The 25,305-nt window shown below is 46.4% G+C and overlaps 1 protein-coding gene and 1 pseudogene across 2 annotated transcripts in view; one reads left to right on the top strand and one right to left on the bottom strand.

Moving 5' to 3' along the window:
* Positions 1 to 5,997: 5,997 nt before the first annotated feature.
* LOC309569878 (alpha-1-antitrypsin-like protein CM55-MM) overlaps positions 5,998 to 25,305 on the bottom strand; it is a gene marked incomplete at its 3' end in the record, with an annotated part of 131,415 nt that continues 112,107 nt past the window's right edge. The window contains exons 2-4 of the mRNA XM_082275869.1: positions 14,198 to 14,468; positions 11,992 to 12,142; positions 5,998 to 6,276 (exon numbers count right to left, since the gene is read on the bottom strand). Of these exons, the coding sequence (XP_082131995.1) occupies positions 5,998 to 6,276; positions 11,992 to 12,142; positions 14,198 to 14,418 (651 nt within the window). The 5' untranslated portion in view covers positions 14,419 to 14,468. The remainder of the gene's footprint in view (positions 6,277 to 11,991; positions 12,143 to 14,197; positions 14,469 to 25,305) is intronic.
* On the top strand, positions 15,105 to 15,874 carry LOC309543434 (myelin-associated neurite-outgrowth inhibitor-like; annotated as a pseudogene). The gene has a single exon. The product of its transcript is annotated as a myelin-associated neurite-outgrowth inhibitor-like (transcript).

The following is a 25,305-nucleotide window of genomic DNA, read 5'->3' as shown; positions in this document are numbered from 1 at the left end:
TACCTGTATTGGTCATTGGCAGAGTGCATTTGATATCACTCCGCCTGTGACTCACTCAGACTGTCAGAACGGAGTCAAAACTATACAGGAAGCATCGTCTCCATTCTGACAGATCAGCTGGGAGACACAGACTCAGCTGCACGGGGGGCCGGACCAAATGATTTTGAGGGCCGCATATGGCCCCCGGGCCTTAGGTTCCCCACCCCTGTCCTAAGAGGACGTGGATCTTCATCTTTGTAGCTATACCATTTTTTCAGGACTGTGGGTAACTATATTTTGTTCGCTCTGGCACTCACTTTTTCTCCACACTCTCACTCTCTCCCCTCTGCGATTTACGCATGAAACACGTCGAGTGACTTTTTGATGCAGCCTTACTACCATCAATCGATGTACTCTGTTTCTATGAATGTTATGATGTCATTTGGGAATGATACAATGTACTCACCTGTTGTTTATGCAATTTTATATACTGGCTTATCTTTTCAACATGCAACTTTTTTTTGTATATGCTACGATGTTCCTGTCCTTTTATCAGATGATTCAATAAACTTGATTTTTACACTTCTCATCAGCTGCCCACCATTGCCTCATTAAAAAGTCCTAACCCCCCCTTTCTTTTGGTCATTGACTCACAGGGATGGAGATACCGGTCAGATCGGACTAGGTGTCTCCTTTAAAGTCCCGACTCTCCCCCCTCTTTGCAACTTATTTCTCCACGTAGAACACACAAACCCAAGCACCCAGCATTTTCCTCACTCTTCCTCTGCCTCCAACGAACAGTTTATGGGTTTCTTTTTTTTTTTTTTTTTTTTTTTTTTTTTTTATATTTTTATTGAAATTTTTAACAATTACAAAATATAAGAAACATCTTATATATCGAGGTCCATACCACCATGAATAACAAGTAAAGCTGTACCAAAATAAAATAATACCATAAAAGGCAAAAAGAAAGAAGGACATATCCGTAGTTTCCTCGCAGAAAGAGCTAGGAGGAGAAAACCACATAAATCCTAAAAGATTGAGGTCTGGATGACTTAAATACTAACTTCCTGTAGATACTTGAGTAGAAGTCATTACGCATATCAAGTCATATAACCTAACATGAGCAACACAACTGGGGCCAGTCCTAACAGTCTACATCCGATTAGGTCAACTTGAAATTGCCCAGCGAATTACATAAATCAACCTTGCAATACCATTTTAACCACTTGCCGACCGCCGCACGACTATCTACATCGGCGGTCAGCCCCTCACAGGCAAACTAACGTAGGGCTACGTTGCTTGCTTGTGAGGGTCTAGGGAGCGAGCGTGCGCCGCCGGAGGCGCGCTCCCGCTCCCGCGTGGTCACGGACCCCTCCGCGCGTGTGACCAGCGGACCCGATGTCCGCCGGCCACTCGGCGATCGGCGGGGGAGAGGGAGAATGTCAGGCATCTTGTGTAAACAAGCCACCTGTCATTCTCCTCGCTGTAAAGACACTGATCACATGGATCTACTATGTAGATCCGTTGATCAGTGTCCTTACAGCTCAAGCCACAGCCAATCACAGTAGAAAGCACGCCCCTAGGGACACACACAGCCCCTCCCTCCCAAATAAAGTTAACCCCTTCACTACCAGTGTATTTTTACAGTAACAGTGCATATATATAGCACTGATTACTGTAGAAATGTCACTGGTAACCCCAAAAGTGTCAAAAATGTCAGTCAAGGGTCCGATCTGTCCGCCGCAATGTCGCAGTACCGCAAAAAAAATCGCAGATCGCCGCCATTACGCGTTAAAAAAAAAAACAACAAAAATGACAAAAATCTTTCCCTTTGTTAGTAAACTTTTGCGCAAACCAATCAAAATACGCTTTTTGCGATTTTTTTTTACCAAACATAGGTAGCATAAAACAAATTGGCCGAAAATGTTAAAAAAATTTGATTTTTACATTTTTTTGGGGGGAATTTCATATAAAAAAATGTGAAAAATATTGCTATTTTTGCAAAATTGACGCACTTTTTTTGTTTATAGCGCGTGATCAAAAAATCGCACAGGTGATCAAATACCACCAAAAGAAAGCTCTGTTTGTGGGAAAAAAAGGACGCCAAATTCGTTTAGGTACAGCGTCGCACGACCGCGCAATTGCCCGTTAAAGTCACGCAGTGCCGAATCGCAAAATACCCCCTGGTCGGAATGGGGGTAAAATCTTCCGGGGCTTAAGTGGTTAATTAACGAAATGGGGGTCATCAGAGAAGATATTTCAGAAAGTGTGAATACATGCTCCATATATGCTCTCCACCTGGCAAAAAAACGCTCAGAAGTGTCATTTTCTTGAAGAATGGTGTCCAGTTTTTCCATGTAAAGCAGATTTTTGAGGTCTTTTTTGACCATAGACAGAGTCGGAGGATTTGTATCCGTCCAAGACCGCATAATGGCTTTACGTGCTGCCATCAAGCATAAGTGTGTCCAGTGCTGAAGAGGACTTCCCCTCTTATGTCCGGTGTCAGGTTTTGGCGGTGAGTAGCTGAAGATCAAAGTTAAAGGGGCTTTCTGCAGTGACTCCCCGGTGACAGCAGTTATAAATGAGAGAATTGTATCCCAAAACAGCGAAATCGGGGAACATAGCCAAAGACGATGAAATAGTGACGGTTTTTCTTGGTTACAATGAGGACATTTAAGGTATAAAGGGTGTGCGGGATCTGATCTGAAAAAGGGATAGAATGCTCTATGTACCAGTTTGATTGTGTTTCTCTCCAGTTTTCATTTATCAATAGCTTCCTTATGGTACGGAGACCTGTTAGAAGCTTTGTACCAAGATCATCTTCCCGAATGTCTTTCTTTTTTGGGTTTTTATTGGGAATGATGAACTTGGATAGGGATGGGATATCCCACTAAACTGTGAAAGTGAATAACTTGAAGACTCATCAACTTCCTGGCTGCACTGTACAAAAAAGGAATATCCCGCAGGATCTCTATGGTGATGGTGACCTGTACTCTTTCCCGAGTTTAAAATGCTTCCTGGCAATCTCCACCAGGCTCTTCCTAGTGAGGGAGATGTAAACTCACACAACCATAGGACAGCTGGACTCTTTCCCACAATTTTCTTCCTGGCCCTCTCCAGTGACCTTCTCTGGACCTAACTTGATCCCTGGACTTACGCTTGCCATTGGCACCCCCAGCTAAGCATAGTCGGGACCTCAGTGCCTTCCTAACAGCTTCTTCTAGAAATCTGCTCCAGGGGCAGATCCCCTGTACAGGGGTCTCCTCCAGGAGTACCTGACCCAGGAACTCTGCCCCTGCTGCTCAGGCCTAGGTATATTTATAGACTCTCCCCCCACTAACTGGGCACACCTCCCCAGGGATTGAAATATTCAGGTAGCATGCCCTGTTCTTCTTCCCACTATGATTCTAGAATCCTCTAGAAGACGGGGAAAGTAACAGAGCAGCAGCATGTGAGACACTGAGCAGCCCTAATTAATCAACCCCTGCTGCTCTGATTACAGTGGAGCCAACTAAATTTACACTCTACTCTAGGTGGGTCCTGCATTAACATTCAGCCACTATTGACTTGGGGTTCGGATTGGCTACCTGAACTTTACGTATGTCCTTCCTCTAGTCAGGGCTTATGTTTTTTTTTTTTTTTTTTCATTTTATAGAGCAATCCCTGGGGTCCCCAAAACTATCTGGCTGCTTTATAATGAAAATTTTGAGCCCATTTTTACTCTCTCCTACACCACCCTGTCAGGCCACCCTTAACCGCTTTCGGACCGCCCACCGCAGAAATACTGCGGCAGGCTGGCCCTCCTGCGTGAACCACCGTAAGTATACGTTGGTCGCGCGCCTGCAGCTAGGGGGCGAACGCGCGCCGCCGGTGGCGCTCTCCCGCCCCCACTTGGCAGCGGGGACTCCGATGCACGGGGCCGGGGGCTCTGATTGCCGCCTGGCACCTGCGATCGCTCCCCGCTGAGAGAGAAGAACGGTCAGCTGTTGTAAACACAGCCAACCGCTCTTCTCTCTGGAATGATCACAGAGCTCCTGTGATCCTTCTATATAGGAACACAGGTCTCTGTGATCATTTCACAAGCCACGCCCCTAGGTACACATCTAACCCTTTGATCGCCCCTTGGTTAGCCCCTTCCCTGCCAGTGTCATTATTACAGTGACAGTACATATTTTTAGCACTGATTACTGTAGTAATGTCACTGGTCCCCCCCAAAAGTGTCAAAAATGTCAGTTAGGGGTCCGATCTGTCCGCTGCAATGTCGCAGTCCTGCTAAAAATCGCAGGTCGCCGCCATTACTAGTAAAAAAAAAAAAAATGACATAAATCTTTCCCCTAGTTTGTAGATGCGATAACTTTTGCGCAAACCAATCAATATACACTTTGTGATTTTTTTTTTATCAAAAATATGTAGCAGAAAACAAATTGGCCTAAAATGGTAAAAAAAAAAAAAAACAATGAAAATGACATAAATCTTTCCCGTAGTTAGTAGACGCGGTAACTTTGGTGCAAACCAAAATCAAAATACGCTTATTGCAATTTTTTTTAACCAAAAATATGTAGCAGAATACAAATTGGCCTAAAATGCTAAAAAAAAGTAATTTTAATTTTTTTTTTGGGAATGCTATATAGCAGAATGTGTAAAATATTGTTTTTTTTTTTTCCCCCCAGAATTGTTGCTCTATTTTTGTTTATAGCGCAACAAACAAAAATCGCACAGGTGATCAAATACCACCAAAAGGAAGCTCTACTTCTGGGAAAAAAAGGACATCAATTTTATTTGGGTACAGTGCCGCATGACCGCGCAATCGTCCGTTAAAATAACGCAGTGCCAAATCGCAAAAAATGGCCTGGTCATTAAGAGGGGGAAATCCTTCCGGTCCAGAAGTGGTTGACCACTTAAGCCCCGGAAGATTTTACCCCCTTCCTGACCAGGGTTTTTTTTGCGATTTTTTACTGCGTGACTTTAACGGACAATTGCGCAGTCGTGCGACGCTGTACCTAAACTAATTTCGCGTCCTTTTTTTCCCACAAACAGAGCTTTCTTTTGGTGGTATTTGATCACCTGTGCGATTTTTTGATCACACGCTATCAACAAAAAAAGAGCGTAAATTTTGCAAAAATAACAATATTTTTCACTTTTTTTTATATGAAATTCCCCCCCAAAAAAATGTAAAAATCAAAATTTTTTAACATTTTCGGCCAATTTGTTTTATGCTACATATGTTTGGTAAAAAAAATTGCAAAAAGCGTATTTTGATTGGTTTGCGCAAAAGTTATCGTGTCTACTAACAAAGGGAAAGATTTTTGTCATTTTTGGTGTTTTTTTTTAAACGAGTAATGGCGGCGATCTGTGATTTTTTTTTCGGTACTGTGACATTGCGGCGGACAGATCGGACCCTTGACTGACATTTTTGACACTTTTGGGGTTACCAGTGACATTACTGCAGTAATCAGTGCTATACATATGCACTGTTACTGTAAAAATTACACTGGCAGGGAAGGGGTTAACTGTATTGGAGAGGGAGGGGTTAAGTGTGTCCTAGGGGCGTGTTTCTAACTGTGATGGGACAGGTCTCCTATTGTAAAAACAGAGATCAATGGTTCTACATAGTAGAACCGTCTGATCTCCATTTTTACACAGGAGAGAATGAAAGGCGGCTTGTTTACATAAGCCGCCCGCCTTTCTCCTGCTCTACCGACTATCGTAGTGTGACCGGCGGACATCGGGTCTGCCGGTCACACGCCCGGACTCCTCTGTGAACGAGCCGAGGTGGGCGCGCGCCTCAGCGGGCGCGCGCTCGCCCGCTATTGGCTCAAAACCCGGTGACAGGCTAGCGACGTAGATCTACGTCACTCTGCCTGGCCGGGGCTGACTGCCGCAGTAAATATACTGTGCGCAGTCGGCAAGTGGTTAAAGCTCATCTGTTACTTGCTTGTATCTCCCTCACTTATGAACACGAACGTTAATCCAGAGAAAAACACAAAACAGAAATTGTTCGGCACATTCGCTTTATTAAGAGCAGAACTGTTTTGTATAGCAGTTTATATCCGCTTCATCACCCTCATCATCATTTGTTTCTTCCCTTTCCCCCGGGAATCCTGCCAATGACGGGTTCATGACTCGGCCAATCCAGAGAATGATGTTGGCAGTTTTGTGGTAGATCAGCATGAGGAATGGACGGTCAGCTTTGAATTCGGGGTTTGAATTTAAGTTTAAGTTTAAGTGGGTAACAGTCGCACCACTCGCCGCTGTCTCTAACTCTTCAATTTTGATATAAGGCTGGTGGAAGATCTGTCAACACAAGTAAGTAAAGGAACAAACATTTAAAAAAGTGAAATGACTGCAAAACATAAAAAAATACATCCTCATTTAAAAAAAAGAAAAATAAAAAAAAAAATTTGAGAACTAAGATAAATCACACATATACTTTATTACCAAAAGTATTGGGACGCCGGCCTTTACACACGCATGAACTTTAATGGCATCCCAGTCTTAGTCCGTAGGGTTCAATATTGAGTTGGCCCACCCTTTGCAGCTATAACAGCTTCAGCTCTTCTGGGAAGGCCGTCCACAAGGTTTAGGAGTGTCTATGGGAATGTTCAACCGTTTTTCCAGAAGCGCATTTGTGACGTCAGGCACTACTGTTGGACGAGAAGGCCTGGCTCACACTCTTCGCTCAAATTCATCCCAAAGGTAGAAACATAGAAACATAGAATGTGTCAGCAGATAAGAACCATTTGGCCCATCTAGTCTGCCCAATATATCTGAAACCTATGAAAAGTCCCTGGCCCTATCTTATATGAAGGATAGCCTTATGCCTATCCCATGCATGCTTAAACTCCTTCACTGTATTTGCAGCTACCACTTCTGCAGGAAGGTTATTCCATGCATCCACTACTCTCTCAGTAAAGTAATACTTCCTCATATTACTTTTAAACCTTTGCCCCTCTAATTTAAAACTGTGTCCTCTTGTGGTAGTTTTTCTTCTTTTAAATATGCTCTCCTCCTTTACTGAGTTGATTCCCTTTATGTATTTAAAAGTTTCTATCATATCCCCTCTGTCTCTTCTTTCTTCCATGCTATACATGTTAAGGTCCTTTAACCTTTCCTGGTAAGTTTTTTCCTGCAATCCATGTACTAGTTTAGTAGCTCTTCTCTGAACTCTCTCTAGAGTATCTATATCCTTCTGGAGATATGGCCTCCAGTACTGCGCACAATACTCCAAGTGAGGTCTCACCAGTGTTCTGTACAGCGGCATAAGCACTTCTCTCTTTCTACTGCTTATACCTCTCCCTATACATCCAAGCATTCTGCTGGCATTTCGTGCTGCTCTATTACATTGTCTTCCCACCTTTAAGTCTTCTGAAATAATTACTCCTAAATCCCTTTCCTCAGATACTGAGGTCAGGACTGTGTCAAATATTCTATATTCTGCCCTTGGGTTTTTACTCCCCAGGTGCATTATCTTGCACTTATCCACATTAAATTTCAGTTGCCAGAGTTCTGACCATTCTTCTAGTTTTCCTAAATCCTTTTCCATTTGGCGTTTCCCTCCAGGAACATCAACCCTGTTACATATCTTTGTGTCATCAGCAAAAAGACAAACCTTACCATCGAGGCCTTTTGCAATATCACTTATGAAGATATTAAACAAAATTGGTCCCAGTACAGATCCCTGAGGTACCCCACTGGTAACATGACCTTGTTCTGAATGTTCTCCATTGACTACAACCCTCTGTTGTCTATCACTCAATAGGTGTTCTATTTCGGGTTGAGGTCAGGACTCTTTGTAGGGCAGTCAAGTTCCTCCACCCCAAACTCACTCATCCATGTCTTTATGGACCTTGCTTTGTGCACTGGTGCGCAGTCATGTTGAAACAGGAAGGGTCCATCCCCAAACTGTTCCCACAAAGTTGGTTGCATGACATTGTCCAAAATATCTTGGTATGCAAGAGTTCCCCTCACTTGAACTAAGGGGCCAACCCCTGAAAAACAACCCCACACCAAAATCCCCCCTCCAACAAATTATTTGGACCAGTGCACAAAGCAAGGTCCATAAAGACATGGATGAGTGAGTTTGGGGTGGAGGAATTTGACTAGGCTCCAAAGAGTCCTGACCTTAACCCAATAGAACACCTTTGGGATGAATTAAGAGCGGAAACTGCGAGCCAGGCCTTCTTATGCAACATCGGTGCCTGACCTCACAAATACGCTTCTGGAAGAATGGTCAAACATTCCCATAGACACTCCTAAACCTTGTGGACAGCCTTCCCAGAAGAGTTGAAGCTGTTATAGCTGCAAAGGGTGGGGAACTCAATATTAAACCCTACGGACTAAGACTGGGATGCCATTAAAGTTCATGTGTGTGTAAAGGCAGGCGTCCCAATACTTTTGGTAATATAGTGTATATATGGAGGAGAGCGCTAATCATTTTCACTGCAACAAAAAAATGAATTTAAAGTGTAAAACTTTTTTAGGGGTCCTTAAGGATGAGCCCATAACATAACTTAAAAGCAGCCACTGAAAGGAACTTGTATTACTTCTCAAGGACACAGAAGGGATGTCTGACATTTTTCTTCCCATACTGCATCCTGGCGCCATCTCTCCCTCAGGTAAGTAGTGACACACCTGGTCACCCAGATGATGTAAAAGAAAACCTCATTCATCAGACAAGGCCACATTCTTCCTTAGCTCTGTGGTCCGGTTCTGATGCTCATGTGCCCATTATAGGCATTTTTGGCTGTGGACACGGGTCAGCATGGGCACCCTGACTGGTCTGAGGCTATGCAGCTCATACACAACAAACTGCAATGCTCTGTGCGTTCTGACACCTTTCTATCAGAACCAGCATTCACTTTTTCAGAAAGTTGAGCTCCAGTAGGTTTTTATTGGATTGGACTACATGAGCCAACCTTCCCACCCCACCTCCATCAATTAGCCTTCCCTCTCCACCTCTATCAATGAGCCATCGCCCCATCTCGATCAATTAGCCTTCCCCATCACCTCTATCAATGAGCCTTTCTTCCCCACCTCTATCAATGAGCCTTCCCTCCTCACCTCTATCAATGAGCCTTCCCTGCCAACCTCCGTCAATGAGCCTTCCCTGCCAATCTCCGTCAGTGAGCCTTACCTCCCCACCTCCACCAATGAGCCTTCCCTCCCCAACTCCATCAATGAGCCATCCCTCCCCAACTCCATCAATAAACCTTCCCTCCCCAACTCCATGAATGAGCCTTCCCTCCCCAACTCCATGAATGAACCTTCCCTCCCCAACTCCATGAATGAACCTTCCCTCCCCAACTCCATCAATGAGCCATCCCTCCCCAACTCCATCAATGAGCCATCCCTCCCCAACTCCATCAATAAACCTTCCCTCCCCAACTCCATGAATGAGCCTTCCCTCCCCAACTCCATGAATGAACCTTCCCTCCCCAACTCCATGAATGAACCTTCCCTCCCCAACTCCATCAATAAACCTTCCCTCCCCAACTCCATGAATGAGCCTTCCCTCCCCAACTCCATGAATGAACTTTCCCTCCCCAACTCCATCAATGAGCCTTCCCTCCCCAACTCCATCAATAAACCTTCCCTCCCCAACTCCATGAATGAGCCTTCCCTCCCCAACTCCATCAATAAACCTTCCCTCCCCAACTCCATGAATGAGCCTTCCCTCCCCAACTCCATGAATGAACCTTCCCTCCCCAACTCCATGAATGAGCCTTGCCTCCCCAACTCCATCAATCAGGCCTTCCCCCCACTTCTATCAATGAGCCTTCCCTCCCCAACTCCATGAATTAACCTTCCCTCCCCAACTCCATGAATGAGCCTTCCCTTCCCAACTCCATCAATGAGCCTTCCCGCTCCACCTCCATCAATGAGCCTTCCCTCCCCACCTCCATCAATGAGCCTTCCCTCCCCACCTCCATCAATGAGCCTTCCCTCCCCAACTCCATCAATGAGCCTTCCCTCCCCAACTCCATCAATAAACCTTCCCTCCCCAACTCCATGAATGAGCCTTCCCTCCCCAACTCCATCAATAAACCTTCCCTCCCCAACTCCATGAATGAACCTTCCCTCCCCAACTCCATGAATGAACCTTCCCTCCCCAACTCCATGAATGAGCCTTGCCTCCCCAACTCCATCAATCAGCCCTTCCCCCCACTTCTATCAATGAGCCTTCCCTCCCCAACTCCATGAATTAACCTTCCCTCCCCAACTCCATGAATGAGCCTTCCCTTCCCAACTCCATGAATGAGCCTTCCCGCTCCACCTCCATCAATGAGCCTTCCCTCCCCACCTCCATCAATGAGCTTTCCCTCCCCACCTCCATCAATGAGGCTTCCCTCCCCACCTCCATCAATGAGCCTTCCCTCCCCACCTCCATCAATGAGCCTTCCCTCCCCACCTCCATCAATGAGGCTTCCCTCCCCACCTCCATCAATGAGCCTTCCCTCCCCACCTCCATCAATGAGCCTTCCCTCCCCAGCTCCATCAATGAGCCTTCCCTCCCCACCTCCATCAATGAGCCTTCCCACCCCACCTCCATCAATGATAATCAATCTTAAAGTAACGCAGTGCCGAATAAAAATCACACGGGTGATCAAATACCACCAAAAGAAAGCTCTACTTGTGGGAAAAAAGGACATACATTTTATTTGGGTACATCGTCACACGACCGCGCAATTGTCAGTTAAAAATAACGCAGTGCCGAATCGCAAAAAATAGCCTGGTCATAAAGGGGGAAATCCTTCTGGTCCAGAACTGGTTAAGGGGGAAAATCTTACGGTCCAGAAGTGGTTAAATCGGACATAGAACCATTGGAGTGTGCAACCTATTGCATCAGAGCACAAACAGTAGAGCAGAGATTGGTGTCTGTAGTTTTTTTTTATTTTTATTATTTTTTACAATTTTATTTTTCTATTATTTTTTCAATATCTTTTATTTTTTTTAGGAGCCCCATGGGGGGGGGGGGGGGGGCATTGGTGGAATGTCAATGGTCTAAACAGACCCCTAATGTCTCACTTTTAGGACGGAGAAAGGAGCTCAGGATAGATATTCCCTTTCTCTGCAGCTGCACTGGACAGTGAATGAATGGGAAGTGATCTGTGCTGAGTGGCTTCCTGTTCATTTGCATAGTAAACATAGTTTACTACAGTGGCGGCCCGTCTATTGGGGACGCAGGGGTGCCGCCCCCCCTATCCATGCGTCCGGCCCCCTAATCTACATGCAGGGCGCTGGATGCATGGATTCCAATGGGTTTTTTTTTCTGAAGCACCTGATTGGAGCCAGAGGCTCTAATAGGCTTCAAAAAAGGGTGGGTCCGGGGCGCAGATCACTGCGCCATGAGCCCACCCAGTTGTGTGACAATAGCGAATGAATATTTGTTATTGCCACACTGATTCTCCTCCTGGCCAATCAGGAAGCGGGTCCTGAGACCTGTTTCCTGATTGGCCGAAAAGAGAAGCCATGGTATTGGTGACGAGGTGACGCTAGAGGTGACGCAGGGAAAGCCTGACCCATGGAGGAAGACGCCACCGCAGCTGCCTTCCTAGGATGAGTGAGCCGGTGATGGGGGGGGGGGGGGGGGGTTAGGTGTGCAGGCTGGAGCTGGTGTGGTCCGGGCGGGGATATGGTGTATGGTGTGGTCCATCTTCCACCCCCCCCCTGCCCATGGAGCATCAGCCGCCACTGGCTTACTATGCTTCGGTTAAGAATGAACACAGGAGCAATCAGTACAGACCACTCCATGTGTTCATTCAGAAAAGAAAGGGGACAGTAAATGACATATTTTCTGCCCTTTTCCCCTACTCTCCATCCTGAAACATCTCTGGTGGCAGAGGAGGGAAGCTGGAAGCACTGCAAGGGGGGGGGGGGGGGCAGAGGGCGCCTAAAAGCAGGGGAATTGACACAGCACGGGGTGAATAGGGTGTGCCCAGGCACAACTGGCACACCTTGTGCGTACGTCTATGCGTAGAACAGATAGTGAGCTAATCTTCTTACACCTACATCTGCAAGTTTTGTCTTTCCTTCCTCTGAGATCCCGGAGAAGTCCGCGTCTTCACTGGAGAACATGCTTTTCATGCCCATGAGTGACATTACACATTTTAGGCTGAACGGATGGTCAAAGGACACTTTGGGTATGTAGAGGTCCAACAAGCTGTAAAGGAAAATACACATCAGTGTCTGGATTAGCAATCCCAACCATCCCAGGCTTTCTTAACCACTTCCCGACCACCCGCCGCCTTTTTACTGCGGCAGGCCGGCCCTTCTGCGTAAATCTACATCGGTCGCGCGAAAAGCTAGGGGGCGAGCGCGAACCACCGGACTCCGATGCACGGTTCAGGTGGCTCCGATTGCCACCTGACACCCGCGATCGCTCCCCGCTGAGAGAGAAGAACGGTCGGATGTTGTAAACACAGCTGACCGTTCTTCTCCCTGGAATGATCACAGAGCTCCTTCTATATAGGATCACAGGTCTCTATGGTCATTTCAGAAGCTACGCCAACCCCCCCCCCACAGTTAGAATCACTCCCCTAGGCTCACATTTAACCCCTTGATCACCCACAATGTTAACCCCTTCCCTGCCAGTGTCATTATTACAGTAACAGTGCATATTGTTAGCACTGATTACTGTAGTAATGTCACTGGTCCCCCCAAAAGTGTCAAAAATGTCAGTCAGGGGTCCGATCTGTCCACCGCAATGTTACAGTCCCGCAAAAAATCGCAGATTGCCGCTAATTACTAGTTAAAAAAAAAAAAACAATAAAAATTACACAAATCTTTCCCGTAGTTAGTAGACACAATAACTTTTGCGCAAACCAATCAAAATACACTTATTGGGATTTTTTTTTACCCAAAATATGTAGCAGAAAACAAATTGGCCTAAAATGTAAAAAAATTTAGATTTTTAAATTTTTTTTAGGGAATGTTATATAGCAGAATGTGAAAAAATATTGTTTTTTTTCTGAATTGTCGCTCTTTTTTTTGTTTATAGCGCAAAAAATAAAAATCGCACAGGTGATCAAATACCACCAAAAGAAAGCTCTGTTTGTGGGGAAAAAAGTGCATCAATTTTATTTGGGTACAGCGTTGCAGACGCAGAGAGGGGGGGGGATGAGAGAGAGAGGGAGGGGAAAGAGAAAGAGAGGGAGAGTAGGAGAGAGAGGGTGTGGGTGGGAGAGAGAGGGGGGGGTGGTGGGAGAGAGAGGGGGGGTGGTGGGAGAGAGAGAGGGTGTGGGTGGGAGAGAGAGGGGGGGTGGTGGGAGAGAGAGGGGGGGGTGGTGGGAGAGAGAGAGGGTGTGGGTGGGAGAGAGAGGGGGGGTGGTGGGAGAGAGAGAGGGTGTGGGTGGGAGAGAGAGGGGGGGTGGTGGGAGAGAGAGAGGGTGTGGGTGGGAGACAGAGGGGGTGGTGGGAGAGAGAGGGGGGGTGGTGGGAGAGAGGGAGGGTGTGGGTGGGAGACAGAGGGGGTGGTGGGAGAGAGAGGGGGGGTGGTGGGAGAGAGAGGGTGTGGGTGGGAGAGAGAGGGGGTGGTGGGAGAGAGAGGGGGGTGGTGGGAGAGAGAGAGGGTGTGGGTGGGAGACAGAGGGGGTGGTGGGAGAGAGAGGGGGGGTGGTGGGAGAGAGAGGGTGTGGGTGGGAGAGAGAGGGGGTGGTGGGAGAGAGAGGGGGGATGGTGGGATGGTGGGAGAGAGAGAGGGTGTGGGTGGGAGAGAGAGGGGGGATGGTGGGAGAGAGAGGAAGAAGGGAGTGGAAGAGAGAGGGAGAGGGGGGTTGGGGGAGCTCTAGGCGCGGAGGAGGAGGAAGTTAAATCCTTCTCCACTTTGAATTATGGGCAGGGCCAGGGAGTCACGGCACCAGACGGCTCTAGCAACCAGTGGCCAATAGAGTCTCAGATGGAGGCGGAAGCCACTATTTTGCTGCCCCCCTGCAAAGTGCCGCCCTAGGCCTGGGCCTTGTTGGCCTAGACCAAAATACAGCACTGACTGCCCTGCCACCTACCATTCTTAATGGAAACTGCTCCTAAGCAGCCCCTGTGACTTCAATAGTTGCATTGCCTGTTATATAAAGATCTTGGCATATGGCATATCCCTTTACCATCCTGTCATTGTCAGTGTATCCTGCATTGTACATTACTGCTTGTATGATTATTTGGCTGATTTGACCTCTAGCGGTGTTAAAACTAGGGTTCTGTTTTAGGCATCTCTCATGTATACCTGGTTTTCATTAAACTAAAGTAGTTTTCTATCCTCTGGGGGGTCAGTGTTTCTTGCACACGGTCCATATCACCCAGTTTTGGTACGATGATGAGAAGGGATATGTTACCAACGTATGGAACTTCCACCACATCACATTCCATCTCGTCGTCCTTGTACGTCATATACATTCCCTGTTGGTGCATCGTTGGCATTAACTCTGTTTTCTCCTCATTCAGCATGAAGTCTCTGTTCTCTGTATTTTCTGTGTTAAATTCTGACTGCCATTTACCTGCAGGAACAAAAGATGAATTTAGATTGTTTTAGACACGGGCCCGTAGGTTGTTGCTGCACGGTATTTCCTCCTCGCAGACAGAAAGGAAGACACATGGACACGGCCAGGGGAGGACTGGGCCAGGGGGCAGGGGGGCAATTGCCCCCTGGGCCGCTCTAATGTCCTGCAAAAAGGCTGCACCGCTACTGCCAGAGACATGCCGAAAGGATTCCTAGTGAAGAGAAGTAAAAAGTGCGGGTTGAAGACAAGGACAGAGCGCAGGCCTCTCCCCTTAGCATGGATGGTGTAAACTGTCTGAGCAGAGGCCGGTTCCATGCCCCACTGGAGACTCTCCTCCCCTGGCCAGCCCCAACCGAGCTGTCCCAGCTCTCCCCAACCGCCCCCTGCTGGCCAGGTTGGTAACCCGGATTCAGCTGGTGAGTAGAGAGTACCTGGAGCAGGGCTTCAGCCTGGAATGGGGGTCAGGAGGAGGACGGAAGGAGGGAGGGTGGGAGGGGGGCCGAGCCGCTGCACCATGGGCCTCTGGTTTGTACTTGCCCCCTGGGCCGAAAGTTGCCAGTCTGCCCCTGGACACGGCCATGTAAGAAGAGTTCTGTGTCCTGATCGGAAACCTAAAATCGAAGATCTAAACTCATGAATCCCGTCTATAGCCCTGGGTCTTCTGGGGTTCCATAGGCAAATGCCAAAGGTGTTGGATATCCTGTCGGCTTTCCAATGTATGCTGCTGCAGGTCCTGCCTACTCACTAAATATGTACCCTGGTGCAAATATATAGTGCAGGATATACAACAGGAACCCCATACAAAGTTCACACAAATGCCATACAAAGTATCATGTTCTCCGACTAGCGGGGCTGTGCCAGCTTATTCTTCTTCTTCCCCAAATCCTTACTAGACTCCAGTATGAAGTGCCTATCCTCAGCAAAATCCATATGCTCAGCAAGGAACACACAGCCTCTGTATGCAGCTCCTCTACACGTAATCCATCACACAACTGTTGTGCAACCAAGTGGAATGCCTGCAACTATATATCCTGCACCCCTCCTAGAGGCAGTGGGGTGGCTTTAGGGATGGTAGCTGGGGACCACTTTGGCGATGTCAGCAGGTACATTGTGGACCACCCATTCACCCACAACAGTAGCGCCTCATCAACTCACAATGCCTGCATACCGGCGTCCAGGGACAACAACTGATGGTTATGTCCAAACACAGTGGTGATTACCCTACCAGTGTTTGAAGATGGAAGATATGCAAGCAAGAAATAGGCCCATTAGTTGGTGCTGAACCATTCCAGCCTCCAGCAAGAGGTTTCTTCCTTCTGAATTCTCTCAACACTTTGCCTAACACAAATCCGGGTTCAAAGATTTCCATTACTGCATACCCTAACATCTTGGGACTCTAGTGGATGTCTTAATATGGAAATCCTGTTTTGTGGACAGTCTTGCAATTTTTTTTTAGCTAATTCTATAATTCTAATGATAAAAAATTGTACTAACGAGAATGGTACCAGCTGATTGGAGAAAAGCCAGCGTGGCACCGATATTCAAAAGAGGGCCGAGATATATCCCTACGGGCCGGTTAGCCTAACATTATTAGTCTGCAAGCTATTGGATGGTATGATAAGTGTCTTGGCTCTTAATGTACGCTTGATGCACAAATAAAGCCGTTGCGCTAATAAGTGCACTTTTGGATATTAACCACTTTACCACCGGAGGATTTTCCTGCTTTACGTCCAGGCCACTTTTTGCAACTTGGCACTGCGCGACTTTAACTGACAATTGCGCGGTCATGCAACGCCGTACCCAAACGAAATTTACGTCCTTTTTTTCCCACAAACAGAGCTTTCTTTTGGTGGTATTTGATCACCTCTGCGCTTTTTATTTTTTGCAATATTAATAAAAAAAGAGCAACAATTTTGAAAAAATAACAATATTTTTCTACTTTGACAGTTAAAAAATATCCAATATATTCAATTTTTGTCATATATTTAGGCCAAAATGTATTTAGCTACATGTCTTTGACAAAAAATTTCTCAATGAGCGTATTTTTAACCACTTTAAGACCGGAAGATTTTACCCCATTCCTGACCAGGCCATATTTTGCGATTCGGCACTGCGTTACTTTAACTGACAATTGCGCGGTCGTGCGACACTGTACCCAAATTAAATTTATGTCCTTTTCTTCCCCACAAACAGAGCTTTCTTTTGGTGGTATTTGATCACCTGTGCGATTTTTTGATCATGCGATATAAACAAAAATAGAGCGTCAATTGTGCAAAAATAACACTATTTTTCACATTTTTTATATGAAATTCCCCAAAAAAATGTAAAAATCTAAATTTTTTAACATTTTAGGCCAATTTGTTTTATGCTACATATGTTTGATAAAAAAATCGCAAAAAGCGTATTTTGATTGGTTTGCGCAAAAGTTATCGCGTTTACTAACTAAGGGAAAGATTTTTGTCATTTTTGTTGTTTTTTTTTTAACGAGTAATGGCGGCGATCTGCGATTTTTTTGCGGGACTGTGACATTGCGGCGGACAGATCGGACCCTTGACTGACATTTTTGACACTTTTGGGGTTACCAGTGACATTACTGCAGTAATCAGTGCTATACATATGCACTGTTACTGTAAAAATGACACTGGCAGTGAAGGGGTTAACTTTTTTTGAGAGGGAGGGGTTAAGTGTGTCCCTAGGGGAGTGCTTCTAACTGTGATTGGATGTGGCTTGACGTGTAAGAACAGTGATCAACGGTCCTACATAGCAGAACCGTATGATCTCCATTCTTACACAGGGGAGAATGACGGGCGGCTTTGTATACATTAGCCGCCTGCCTTTCTCCCGCTGTAACGGACGATCGCGAGTGCCCGGCGGCCTTTTTTGGCTTGGTTCAAGTTTACTGCTCTGTAGTGGTGTCCAAACTGTACGCTGTAATGTCGCAGTCCCGCTAAAAATCGCTGATCGCCGCCATTACTAGTAAAAAAAATTAATTAAATAAAAATGACATATGAAATATACACTTATTGGGATTTTTTTTACCAAAAATATGTAGCAGAACACAAATTGGCCAAAATGAAGAAAAAATTTGATTTTCAAATTTTTTTTTATTGGGAATGTTTTATAGCAGAAAGTAAAAAATGTTTTTTTTTTTTCCAAATTGTCGCTCTGTTTTTGTTTATAACGCAAAAAAACAAAACAAAACGCAGAGGTGATCAAATACCACCAAAAGATCACTTATAAATCACTGAATCACTTAGCCCCCGTTCACACGGGGGCTACCTGTCAGGTGACCTGGTCGCCTGACAGGTCGCCGTAGGTCGCCTTCCATAGAGAAGCTGTGGACCCGTTCTAATAGGAGCGACACAAGTCACTCCGACTTAGAAAAAGGGTCCGGAGCTTCTTTGGGGCGACCCGGAGCGACCTGCATAGACTTCAATGTTATGAAGTCCGTGCCGGCCGCTCCAAGGTCACGGTGCGAGCAGCGCACCGCGACCTGTGAGGTCGCCTGGCAAAGTAGCGTCGCCCCAGTGTGAACGGGGTCTTATACCTCAAACATGCTGTAAATACAATATAAAACAGTGCAGCGCAATAAATTACTAAATAATTCATGAGATTAACCACTTGCCGTCTGAGTACCGTAGTACTACTGCGGCAAAGTGGCTCGTTATCGTCTGACGACGTAGACCTACGTCGTCAGACACTCCCCTTTCTCGGCGGCGTGCGCGCGCCGCCGGAGGCTCGCTCCTGCTGTATTCAGTCACAGCGGGAGTCGGGCCAGGGGAGGAGCAGCGGCGATCGCCGCCGCTCTTCCCCGATCGTCGGGGATCTAGTGTGGAGATCCGCCTGCTTGTGTAAACAGAGCGGGCGGATCTCCTAAGTGACAGGCAGGGTCAGATTGCAGGGTTCAGCATAGCTCAACCTTCGATCTGTCCCTGTGTCACTCAGTCACCTCCCCCCACACACGTTAGTAAGCACCAGGCATACATTAACCCCTCCCTCTCCAATAAAATTAACCCCTTCCCTGCCAGTGTCATTTTTACAGTAACAGTGCATATATATAGCACTGATTACTGCAGTAATGTCACTGGTACCCCCAAAAGTGTCAAAAATGTCAGTCAAGGGTCCGATCTGTCCTCCGCAATGTTGCAGTCCCGCAAAAAAAATCGCAGATCGCCGCCATTACGCGTTAAAAAAAAAAAACACCAAAAATGACAAAAATCTTTCCCTTAGTTAGTAAACGCAATAACTTTTGCGCAAACCAATCAAAATACGCTTATTGTGAATTTTTTTTACCAAACATAGGTAGCAGAAAACAAATTGGCCAAAAATTTTAAAATATTTTAATTTTTACTTTTTTTGGGGGGGGAATTTCATATAAAAAAATGTGAAAAATATTGTTGTTTTTTCAAAATAAATGCTCTTTTTTTGTTTATAGCGCAAAAAGTAAAAATCGTACAGGTGATCAAATACCACCAAAAGAAAGCTCTGTTTGTGGGAAAGAAAAGGACGTAAATTTCGTTTGGGTATGTCGTCGCACGACCGCGCAATTGTCAGTTAAATTCGCACAGCGCCGAATCGCAAAAAATGGCCCAGACGTAAGACAGCAAAATCCTCCGGTGGTAAAGTGGTTAAGTAAAGGAAAGTCCAAAACGCCCAGAGGATCCAAGTAGTACTTTGGGAACCTGATTCAAGATATCCCAGGAGGGGTATAAGTCCCTATTTCTAGCCCGGTGGTTTGGATGAAGTTGGAGTTCGTTGCCTCTGGATTTACCATTTATAGGAAAGTGTGTCTGACCTGCTGGTAACACAGAGGTCATAGATCTCAGGTGAGGGTCAGAGGTCATAGATCTCAGGTGAGGGTCAGAGGTCATAGATCTCAGGTGAGGGTCAGAGGTCATAGATCTCAGGTGAGGGTCAGAGGTCATAGATCTCAGGTGAGGGTCAGAGGTCATAGATCTCAGGTGAGGGTCAGAGATCATAGATCTCAGGTGAGGGTCAGAGGTCATAGATCTCAGGTGAGGGTCAGAGGTCATTGCTCTCCGGTGAGCGCAGTGTTTCTTTCACTGGTGAAGGGTCTGTCACCTGGAATAACCCATTTCCTCCTTTCCTTACACTGAATTGGACTTCTTGGATCCTCTGGGTGTTTTGGACTTTCGTTTACCTAATTTCATGAATTATTTAGTAATTCATTGCGCTGCACTGTTTTATATTGGATAAATGAATGGCGCCAGTTTTGAAGAGCTCATCATCCAGAAGAAGTTGAGAGGGCTCAGGAAGGGTTGACGAAGAAGAAGAAGAAGTAGGCGGCGTACTGGGGGGGGGGGGGGGTAAAGAAACAAACCTCTCTGTACGCCTTCCTCGTAAATGCCTGTCTATATGGATGGCTACTTTGGTTCAGGGTAGTGTACTAAGGAGTATTTGATGGAGTCTGATAAGCCTAACATGAATTGGCATCTTAAAGCAGGGTCACTCCACCCAGAGACAGGAGCCCAGTGGCGGAAATCAGAACAGTATTGGTTCACCCTGACGTAATGACCTAAGGGTAGTTTCAGCTGAGTGGGCACAGTCAGGATGATCATAGAGTAAACCCAGGGCTTTTTTTCAGCAGGAACGCGGGGGAACGCAGTTCCGGCACCTCCAGCCCTGAATGTATGTACAGTAAAACCTTGGATTGCGAGCATAATTCGTTCTGGAGACATGCTTGTAATCCAAAGCACTCGTATATCAAAGCGAATTTCCCCATAAGAAATAATGGAAAGTCAGATGATTCGTTCCACAAGTCCTTCAGTTTATAGTCTATATACAAAGATTATAGCAATGTGATTGGTTGTGTAACCATAAAATGTCCATCCACAATATGCAGCCTTCCCAAGGGGATTAGAAGAAAAATCTAGCAGAGCTACGGAATATAAGAGAGAAGAGAGGCGCCTCTAAGTGTAGCAATATGGTTACATTTAATTAAGGTTCAACATTTAGCAAGTCACATGGTTGATGATTAAAACAGGCACATCTAAGTATGCCGGCATCTGGGGTAAAGCTGTCCACATAGACCGTCTTCTGAACCACCGACTCTCACCACTGTCAGTCTGCAATCGTGACCGGAAAGAATAGCCTGCAGTAGAGTGATCTGAAAGTGAGGCTTTGAATCAGATGATGAATATGGCGGTGCAGAAGATAGTCTATGTGGACAGCTTTACCCTGGATGCCTGCATACTTAGGCCCCGTTCACACTGGGGCGATCCGACTTCCCGGGGCGACCTCCGAGGTCGCGGTGCGAGCAGCGCGCCGCGACCTTGGAGTGGCCGGCACGGACTTCATAACATTGAAGTCTATGCAGGTCGCTCCGGGTCGCCCCAAAGAAGCTCCGGACCCTTTTTCTAAGTCGGAGCGACTTGTGTCGCTCCTATTAGAACGGGTCCACAGCTTCTCTATGGAAGGCGACCTACGGCGACCTGTGAGGCGACCAGGTCGCCTGACAGGTCGCCCCAGTGTGAACGGGGTCTTAGGTGTGCCTGTTTTAATCATCAACCATGTGAGTTGCTAAATATTGAACCTTCATTAAATGTAACCATATTGCTACACTTTAGAGGCTCCTCTTTTCTTTTTTATACATGACACTACTTGTATATCAAGACATCGCTTGTATATCAAGTCAAAATTTATTTAAAAAATTTGCTTGTCTTGGAAAGCGCTCTCAAACCAAGTTACTCTCAAACCAAGGTTTTACTGTAATGGCAAGGAGTGCTGGGTTGTGCTACACTGTCTATTGATACTGGCTGCTGAGGAACCTATTGTTGCTGGAGGGGATCTATTCCTGCAAGAGGATTTATTGCTGCTGGGAATATCTAATGTAGCTGCTGGGGGATCTATTGTCTCTGGAAGAGATCTCGTTTTGCAGGGGGGTCTATTGTTGCTGGGGTGGGTCTTATGTTGCTGAGGGGTCAGTTGTTGCTGGGAGGGATCTACTGTTTAGGCAGCAGTCTATTGATGCTGGCTGCTGGGAGATCTGTTGTTGCTGCTGAGGGCCCATTGTTTCTAGCTGGATCTATTGTTGCTGGGGGATATATTGTTGTTGGCTGCATGGGATCTATTTTACTGCTTTTTTGTTGTCATTAACATATACAAATTACTTAGTACCACAAATGTTACTTTGTTCTGTATTTTCTAAAAGGGATGGTACTAGGAGGTAGGTAGTGGGTGGAACCAAGGAACGGTTCACGGAGGTAGGTAGGGGCGGAGACAAGGGGTAAGTCCAAAAGAGGGAGTTCCTGCACCTATTCTCTGAGAAAAAAACCCCTGAGTAAACCTAAAGCCTTAAAAAAAGGCTTCAACTGACCCTTTGGCTGAGTCATCTACGAGGAGACTAAAGCCCAAGACTGGGGATCCCCCTGGAACCATGTAATAATCAGGTTAATCCGCTGTGCTTCAGAACCAGAAGAGTGTGGCTTCAGCCTAAAGTATAGCATACAACTATTTTTAAAAATGGAAAACATATGGCGGTCAGAAGAAAAAGGGTCAGGCAGGTTAACCTTGGGCCCTGGCTCCTGCCTTACTGCTGAAGGTGCGCATATATTTTAGACCCCCCAGATCCCTCCACAACAGTACCTGTAAAAAAAATATATAAATAAGTAAATACATTTTTTTTAACCACTTTACCCCCGGAGGATTTTGCTGTCTTACGTCTGGGCCACTTTTTGCGATTCGGCACTGTGCGAATTTAACTGACAATTGCGCGGTCATGCAACGCCGTACCCAAACAAAATTTACGTCTTTTTTTTCCCACAAACAGAGCTTTCTTTTGGTGGTATTTGATCACCTGTGCGATTTTTACTTTTTGCACTATAAACAAAAAAAGAGCGACAATTTTGAAAAAAATAACAATATTTTTCACATTTTTTTATATGAAATTCCCCCCCAAAAAAAAAATCAAAATTTTTTATCATTTTAGGCCAATTTTTTTTTCTGCTACATATTTTTGGTAAAAAAAAATCACAATAAGCGTATTTTGATTGGTTTGTGCAAAAGTTATTGCGTTTACTAACTAAGGGAAAGATTTCTGTCATTTTTGGTGTTTTTATTTTTTTTAACGAGTAATGCCGGCGATCTGCGATTTTTTTTGGCGGGACTGCGACATTGTGGCGGACAGATCGGACCCTTGATTGACATTTTTGACACTTTTGGGGGTACCAGTGACATTACTACAGTAATCAGTGCTATATATATGCACTGTTACTGTAAAAATGACACTGGCAGGGAAGGGGTTAATTTTATTGGAGAGGGAGGGGTTAATGTATGCCTGGTGCTTACTGACGTGTGTGGGGGGAGGTGACTGAGTGACACAGACACAGATTGCAGGTTGAGCTATGCTGAATCCTGTGATCTGTCCCTGCCTGTCACTTAGGAGATCCGCCCGCTCTGTTTACACAAGCGGGCGGACTTCCTCACTCGATCCCCGACGATCGGGGAAGAACGGCGGTGATCACCGCCGCTCCTCCCCTGGCCCGACTCCCGCTGTAACTGAATACAGCGGGAGAGAGCCTCCGGCGGCGCGCGCGCGCCGCCGAGAGAGGGGAATGTCTGGTGACGTAGGTCTACGTCGCTGGACGATAACGAACCACTTTGTCGCAGAAGGCTCAACGTGAGCGGTCGGCAAGTGGTTAAAGCAGGGTCAATCCACCCAGAGACAGGAGCCCAGTGGCGGAAATCAGAACAGTATTGGTTCACCCTGACGTAATGACTTAAGGGTAGTTTCAGCTGAGTGGGCACAGTCAGGATCATCATGGAGTAAACCTAAAGCCTTGAAAAGGGCTTCAACTGACCCTTTGGCTGGGTCATCTACGAGGAGACTAAAGCCCAAGACTGGGGATCCCCCTGGAACCATGTAATAATCAGGTTAATCCGCTGTGCTTCAGAACCAGAAGAGTGTGGCTTCAGCCTAAAGTATAGCATACAACTATTTTTAAAAATGGAAAACATATGGCGGTCAGAAGAAAAAGGGTCAGGCAGGTTAACCTTGGGCCCTGGCTCCTGCCTTACTGCTGAAGGTGCGTATATATTTTAGACCCCCCACATCCCTCCACAACAGTACCTGTAAAAAAATAAATAAATAAGTAAATACATTTTTTTTTTTAACGTACGAAAATATCGGCCAATATGGGCTGATACCGATATGCAATGATCAAAATATAAGTATCGGTATCGGCAATAACAAAATGATATTGGTCAATCACTAGTGTGTACCCCGCTTTAGTCTGATGGTTGTTGTATGTGTAGCTTGTTTCAAAATCTTCTTCAGTCAACAGTGAAATGGACTTACCTTGGAAGCCTGCATAGTCTATGAGGACCATATTCTGTATCTTATCGTCTGTTCCGTCACTCACAAGCTTAATGATTGTTTTCCCAGCATTCTGAGGGTCATCTAAGCTGATGGTTTGAATGGAGGCGTTGTAGTATTGAGCCACGTTCTGTTGGTATTCTGGTAAAACCTTTACCGACTTTTCTATGTAGATCTCTTTACGAACCTTGAATTCCATGTCATTGGTTGGCTGACTTAGCACTTGAAGGAGGTTTCTATTGGCTTCATGAAGCTCCTCATCTGTCACATTGTCCTTCAGGCCTAAGGCAGAGAGAATTTCCTTGTGAGTTGTTGATCGGGCACCGAGAGCCAGCATGGAGAGGGTTGTGTAGACGCTGATCGGTGAAATTAATAGGTTTGGTGGGGGTCTCATTGTTGGTGCTGAAATGTGTTGATAAATCCTCACAGCAAAGTCCATTTGAGATTCCGATACGTCTGTCACTGTGTAGATGTCTCCTTGGTTTGGTTTGGAAGGGCGAGTTGCAAGGATCAGCGAGATGAACAACTGGAGGAGAAGGAGAGTCTTCATCTTTCTTCCACGCCAATTTCCAACCTGTGTAATACAAAATACATGTTGTAGAGTTATTACCGGTGAACTCCTAAAGGGGTTCTTTGGAACTCTTGCGAGTTCTCCTCCATCCTTTTTTTTTCAATGCAACAAATCCATGGTTGAATTATAGTGTAGGTTAACCCTTTCCTGGTCCTAGCCAGAAGCCCTTGCCAGATTGTAAGGGCCGCTGATAAGAGGGTACAGTCAGGCTTCCTGCCTGGGGTTCAGCAAGGGGACTGGGCAGCTGACAAGCAGGGGAAATCAGATCCTGCTCAGGAAAGGGGGATTGGTGCAGTGGGGCGGAGGGGGGGGGCAATTACTGGAACCAATCCCCCTTCCTCTCCCTGCAGCAGCTGAAAGCTGGCTTCTTTTCCTCTCACTCCTGCTGGCTTTTAGTTGCTGAACGGATTGCCATGGAGGATGGGTTCCAGTAATTGCCCCCCACCACACTGATCACCCACCATGTTCTGCCTGTGATCCCCTTCCCTCTGCTGCCCAGGGGCCCCCTTTGTGCCCCTGTCCCAGGTAGCACTGCCAGCTTCTCCTCTTCTCCCTCGCAGGGCTTTCAGTTGCTGCAGAGGGAACTACAGGGGGATCGGTTCTAACTATACACCCCAAGCCACAATGATCTCCCTCCCTGTCCTACCTATGATCCCCTTCCCTCTGCTGCCCAGGGGCCCCCTGTGTGCCCCTGTCCCAAGTAGCACTGAAAGCTTCTCCTCTTCTCCCTTGCAGGGCTTTCAGTTGCTGCAGAGGGAACTACAGGGGGATCGGTTCTAACTATTCACCCCAAGCCCCAGTGATCTCCCTCCCTCTCCTGCCTATGATCCCCTTCCCACTGCTGCCCAGGGGCCCCCTGAGCACTGCCAGCTTCTCCTCTTCTCCCTTGCAGGGCTTTCAGTTGCTGCAGAGGGAACAACAGGGGGATC

Source organism: Pelophylax lessonae (genome assembly GCF_965119305.1).
Source record: "Pelophylax lessonae genome assembly, chromosome: 13".
In the NCBI taxonomy this organism is placed as follows: Eukaryota; Metazoa; Chordata; class Amphibia; order Anura; family Ranidae; genus Pelophylax; species Pelophylax lessonae.
The sequence above is the reverse complement of the archived record's forward strand: the minus strand, read 5'-3'. Positions and strand labels throughout refer to the sequence as shown.